Genomic DNA, 5,853 nt, shown 5'->3' with positions numbered 1-5,853 from the left:
TGTCCCTGCCAGGGTCTCGCTGACCCCCGGTCCCCTCCCCCCCTGTGGTACTGGTGTCCGGCGAGCCCCGAGCGCCCTCTGCTGGGCGATCCTCCCCAGTCCCTTCCTCCCCTCCTCCACCCACGGGCGTTAGTAGCCTTGAAGGCAGAGCAAGATGCAGACTTGTGCAAGTGACTCTGACTCGACACCTGAATGACAGGCCTGGAGCTGGACAGCAGCCTGCGAAAAGGCCCTGAGGCAGGCAGCAGGGAGGTGAGACCGGGAGACTGATGGATAGACCAGGGGACTACGGAGCAGGCTTCTGGGAGCCTCATTCCCAGACTCCCTGGAGTCTAGCACAGTGCCTATGGCTGCTCCACCCTGGGGCCCCATTGCTTGTTCTTCTGGAGCTGTGGGCCTTACCCAGGGGCCCAGTGCAGGGTCTATTTGCCTAGCCACTCCCCAAGCACAGACTCTTCAGATGCAGTGGAGGCACAGCTGGTTTTATTGCAGATCTGATGGTGAAAGGTTAGGTCTGAGGTCTTCCTAGTTGGACACTCAGCTGGCCCTGTGACTCCAGCACACACCGACAGCTTCAGGGGTCCCAGGCCCCTCTGGTCTATGGCTACTGCTCCCACCTTGGGCCTTGACTCGCCTGAGGATAGGGCGGCCTGTGTTCCCCATACCTCTGGGGCAGATAGTCCCCCATCCACGGGGCTCAAGTCTTCCCCTCCTGCAGGGGAGACTGGTCCCCGCATGGAAAATCTTTAGGCGGGCTCATGTGCCACTGGGCTATGGTGAGCCCTCTTCCTCCTCAGGGATTGGGTGTCAGGGCATCAGGCTAGTGTTAAGGTGGCTTCCTGGTCTCCTTCTTCAGCAGGGAGCTGGCAGCAGCCAGGGCTCCACCCTGGACGAACCTCACAAAGTTGTCCCCAGCCAGGGGCCCTAGGGCATACAGGCCCTCCTGTTGAGTGCTCTCATGGGTGAAGGGGTCCACATCGATGGGGTTCCTCTTGGGGCTCAGTGGCTGACTGGGGTCTATGGCCAGGTCAGCCCCTGCCCTAGGGAGGTAGGAGAGGTCGGGGTGGGAGCCGATGAGGACGAGCACCATGGAGACTCCAAAGAGCTGCTGGCCCCCCTGTGGGTCCTGGAACACTGCCTGACGGTCTTCCTTGAAGAGCAGTGGCTGGTGCTCTGGGAGGCTGCGGTAGCCCTCGTAGGGGCTGGGGGACAAGATGGACTGGTCACGCATCATCTGCTGCACTTTGTGGTACTCGGGGTACAGCATCTTGGGCAGCTGGTTGAACACCAGGCCAGGGTCGTGCACAGACCGGCGAAAGGCATGGATCACCTGGATGTTGTAGTGACGGGCAAAGAGGACAGCGTCGGCCGCAGATAGCCCAGCTCCCACAATCAGCACCGGGTCTGAGGTTGGGTTCACAGTGCCTGCCCGGAGGGCCGCCTCCAGGGCTGACAGCTCGTGGTGGACAAAAGGCAGGGTCTCTCCCGGGATGCCTAGCATGGCTGGGCTGTCAAAGGTGCCCGTGGCCAGGACCACGTTATGGGCCCACAGTGAGAAGGGCTGGCGGCTGTGGTCCTTGGCAGTCAGGTAGCCTGTCACTTGGAAGAGGGGGCTGGGTGCCTGGGCCTCAGGGCTGCAGTGCTCAGACTTAGCCCATTCCACGGCAGTGACCACGGCACCAGACACAAAGTTGTGACTGAGACCCTTCTTGATCACATAGTCCCTGTAGTAGTGGGCGATGTCACCGGCTGTGGCTCTGCTGTTACGGAGGCCTCTGAAAGGGAAGCAGATGTTGGGGCTGGGTGTCAGAGACAGGCGTGGAGGGAGGCAATGGCCAGTGACGGCATGCCCTGCTGAGACAAGGCTTTAGTGTCTCCTGTGTAAAGCAGAGCTGACAAGGGTACCTCTCAAACCCTGAAACTCCCTGTGCCTCAGTTTCCCCACTTGTGAGGCAGGGTTGTGTGTCAGGAACATCCCATGAGGGTCCTGGAGATCACACAAGGTTGGACACAAGTCAGGGGCCTAGACTAGAACTTGAGCCTGGAGTGACATGTCTGGGCTGGCCAACCAGTCACTACCAGCACTGAGGAGACTGAGGCAGGAGGATCACCAGTTTAAGGCCAGCCTTGTATGGCAAGATCCTGCATCAAAAACTAAAAACAATCAAAACAAGAGGAACTCAAAGGGTCTAAGTAAATGCAGTAATACCTCACATTTGTGAGGCTGATGATGAGATCTGTATAGACAGAGCTAAGAGCAGTGCTGTACTGGAGGAGAGAGATAGAGGGTGAGCAGAGGGCAGTGGGTGCTGGCTGGATAGCAGCCTCAGAATCAGCCACAGCAGGGTGCTCCTCAGAGGCACTCAAGGCTCCCCTACCCTTTTCTATGAGGGTCACATCCCCCACCCCACAACTCCCTTGCCTTTCCTGAACCCAGGGCCTTGCTCTTGCTTGGCAAGCGCTCTACTACTGGGGTAAATCCCCAATCCCGTGAATCACATTCTGATTGAAGTGTGAACTGAAGCCCTTAGCAGGTCCTGGGCCACGCAGGAAAGGTATAGGGGTGGGGGTGGGGTGAGTCATTTTCACTGCAGGTTTTTTATTGTTTCTCCTCTCTTTCTAGGAACCCTGGCTGCAGGGGGTTGGCTTCTCATAACCCCAGGCTTCCTGTACGTTATTGTATGACCCCTCATGGCTGCAGTTACCCTGTACAGGGACATATGGCTAAGGATGACTCAAAGGCCAAGATGTAGGGAGCCCACCCAGGAGCTATAGACTTTATTTCTGTCTGTCTTCCATGCTCCTGGGTTTTTTGTTTGTTTGTTTGTTTTTGTTTTTGTTTTTTTAACCTTTTATAAAAGCTGTAACAGAAACCTGTCTTCAGAAGCTACATTTAATATAATGTCACACTTGGGGGGTGGGGCAAGTGGCTGGCAGTGGATCACTGGGGTGGGGTATTTGCTGAGCCAGGGACACGGCCCCTTTAGGAATATTACGAAGCCCTGTAAAGGGCAGATTATGTAATTTCACCAGAAAACACTTCTCAAAAGTGCTATGAGGGAAGTGCATTTTCCTGTCACGACACAATCCTGAAACCCCCTCCTCATCTGCAGGGACAGAGTCCGTCAGAGCCAGAACCCAGAGAGGCCAGTTTTATCTGCCTGTTTATAGGGGATTCTCCTCTGCCCGTCCAGCCTCCCAGGGTCCCCTTACCTGCATTTCTTCCGCATCCAGTCCTTGACCTGCAGGTCTGGGAGACTCATCCACTGGCCTTGGCTCAAAGTCACCATGGAGCCTTCAATGGACTGCAGAGAAAGTTGTTGTCAGGCCCGGCCAGGACAGCAGCACCCCGCCCCTCCCCAAGTGTGAGGGAGGGAGAACAAGGCTACTCCAAGCCGACACTCACATGCCAGGCACCCCCGGGGAGGTTCCGTCCCAGGACAAGGTGGGGAATGGCACGGTCCTTCTGCCGCTTCCAGGAGAGCACAGAGTCTAGGCTGCCTCCAAAGTCTGTGTCAGGACGTAGGAGGGCATCAAAGAGCAGGGCCACAGGACTCTGGCTTCGGCCTTCGAGGCCTTCGGAAAGGTATTCTAGGTCCTGAAGAAGGGCACAGGTCAGTGGGATCCCCAGGGGATAGCATAGTCCCACCTTGAGTCTGAGGGAAACTGGTCACACAGAGATCTCTATGCTGAGTAGTTTTGGGGACTGTCACTATGGTTCTTCTGGGAGCCCAAGGGCCCCAGTGAATGTTCTTGGAGGAAGTCAGTCATTGAGAACCATGGGTCTAATGTGTGGTCAGACAGCTGACATGGCATTGGCGGGTCTTGGAAGACAATCCCAGTTGTTCTTTCCCTGTTTTACAGTTTGTTTTGTGGACTCCTCTGTTTTAAGGGTGGTCTTCCAGGGACCCCTGGCTTTCTGCTAGGAGAATGGCCCTCCTAGACTCAAGTGTCAGACCCACCTGATCCAAGATGGAGACCCCTGGAGCCTCGGTCAGCTTCCTCTGCAGCAGGGGGTGCGGGTGGACAGCTCCTGGTTTCACATAGGGGATGTAGCCAGAGAGCAGGTAGGATAGACAGATACCCGAGGGACCATTGCCTGCAGAGACAGGAAGGTCAGGTCTACTCAGCATGAAACATTCACCAAGCCCTGACTCTGTGACAGAGGCCATGTGTAGTAACGACCAAGAAGCAGACAAATGAACAATGGTCAAAGGTTTCCTGCGTGAAGGGTTTCTAAGTATAACCACCTCAGTGACATCAGTCAAGGAACGGGTACTGGCATTTTCTCTTTGTGCTTAGGGGAATGGGCCGGAGAGGATAAGCAGGTGTCCCATGTCTACTTGGCTGTCACACTCAGGGAGACAGGGCCTGTAGCCATGCAAGCCTGAAACTTGGGAGGCTGAGGCAGGAGGAGCTGAAGCTCAAGGCCAACTTGTACAGCATAGTGAGCCCAAGAGGAAAAGCAAAAGGTGGGTGGGTGTGTAGCTCAGGGGCAGAGTGCTTGCCTAAGCCAGGAGGGCTGTGACAAGGACTTGGAGGTGAGAGTCCATCAGCAGGATGGACTGCTTCAAGTCCTGGGTGTCTGAGTTGACCAAAGCTCCTCCTAGCCAGGATTGGAGCGTTCTGTGCCCGTCTGTCCAGCTCTCCCCAGCTTTCACTTTTAAAATGCCCGCTCGTGTGGGTCTACCTGATGCTTGCACCCTCTTCTTCAATTTGGCAGGGCTGATGACAGGAACCACGGGCCCTATCTTTGTGTTCCCTGAATGGGCACCTGGCACGGGTGGACACTGGGTAATGGTGCAAACCTTATGTGCATAGTGCTGGGCCCACAGCACTATGGCAACCGTCTAGAGGCCAGCCTTGACCTCGCTAGCCTCAGACCCAGGGGTCCCCAGAGCACCAGTGTATCCCCCACCCTTGCCGGGGGTTGGGGGAGACACTTACCAATGATAACTACTGGGAGGGGATCGGAGCTGCTGGCCCTGAGGGAGTCATGCCTCCAGGAGCTCATAGCTGGGGTTGGTGTTCAGCCTGGGGTTGGCAGCTGACCTGGAGAACAGAGCAAAGAGGAAGCCCCTTTAGTCAGGCTGGGTGATGTCACTCACACAGATTCTCAGCTCAGCTACTCGGTGGAGCTCCAGCTGTCTGCGAACCAGGAGCCACCGACTCTACTGAGCCTCATGCCATCCCCCCAATCCCCCCAACACCCCCTCTTCATCTTAGGAGAGGACTCCCTGCCTGGTACAGGAGGGATGGGCAAGGCAAGACTTCTTTGGTAGCTGCAGGGCCACTTCCCCACTTCCTCACTGGTGACACTGGCTGGTTCCCAGACCCGAGCCTCAGTAAGCCATACAAGTAGGAGAAGGTTCTGGAACACCTGCTAGGGTGGATTTACTGCCAGGATGGCCCTGCCTGACCTCCGGCTCAGGGCAGGGCTGGACCTTGGACTTGGGGAGACTCTGACAGCTGGATTTGGGAAAAATGCCAGCAAACCTGGGTTTTGGAGTTCCTGCGCCCCCTAATGGCCACAATGCCTAATTGCTCTAAGCACCGGAGCTGCGTTCTCAGGCTCACCTAGTGGTACAGCACACTGGTCTGAGGTCACATCTGCAGAACTCTTACGGAGGAGGCAGAATTCTGGGGGTTGTATGTGAACTCTCTAGTTTGGAAAAGTGGGTAGCCAGTGATGAACCTTTATGCAAATACCTCACAGGCCAACAAAACACAGCTGAGGCTGTATGTGACTTGCGCACAGGGACATAAAAACTGGCATCTCCCACCAGGCAAGTCCAACCAGTCAGACCGGACAACTGACCTAGCAGCTTGCACCTGGGGCTGGTGCTCCTCTGC

The 5,853-nt window shown here is 56.2% G+C and overlaps 1 protein-coding gene across 16 annotated transcripts in view; it reads right to left on the bottom strand.

The window, feature by feature from the left end:
• Window positions 1–461: 461 nt before the first annotated feature.
• Window positions 462–5,853, bottom strand: part of Osgin1 (oxidative stress induced growth inhibitor 1) — a 28,830-nt gene continuing 23,438 nt past the window's right edge. For all 16 annotated transcript variants that reach the window (XM_006255706.5, XM_063277754.1, XM_063277762.1 and 13 more), the window contains 5 exon segments: window positions 4,948–5,052; window positions 3,963–4,099; window positions 3,407–3,598; window positions 3,214–3,305; window positions 462–1,775 (listed from right to left, as the gene is read on the bottom strand). In XM_006255706.5, coding sequence (XP_006255768.1) covers window positions 827–1,775; window positions 3,214–3,305; window positions 3,407–3,598; window positions 3,963–4,099; window positions 4,948–5,014 — 1,437 coding nt within the window. In that variant the 5' untranslated portion in view covers window positions 5,015–5,052 and the 3' untranslated portion in view covers window positions 462–826.

This window comes from Rattus norvegicus, chromosome 19 (genome assembly GCF_036323735.1).
Source record: "Rattus norvegicus strain BN/NHsdMcwi chromosome 19, GRCr8, whole genome shotgun sequence".
Classification (NCBI taxonomy): Eukaryota; Metazoa; Chordata; class Mammalia; order Rodentia; family Muridae; genus Rattus; species Rattus norvegicus.
This window is presented reverse-complemented; position numbering and strand designations above follow the sequence as displayed.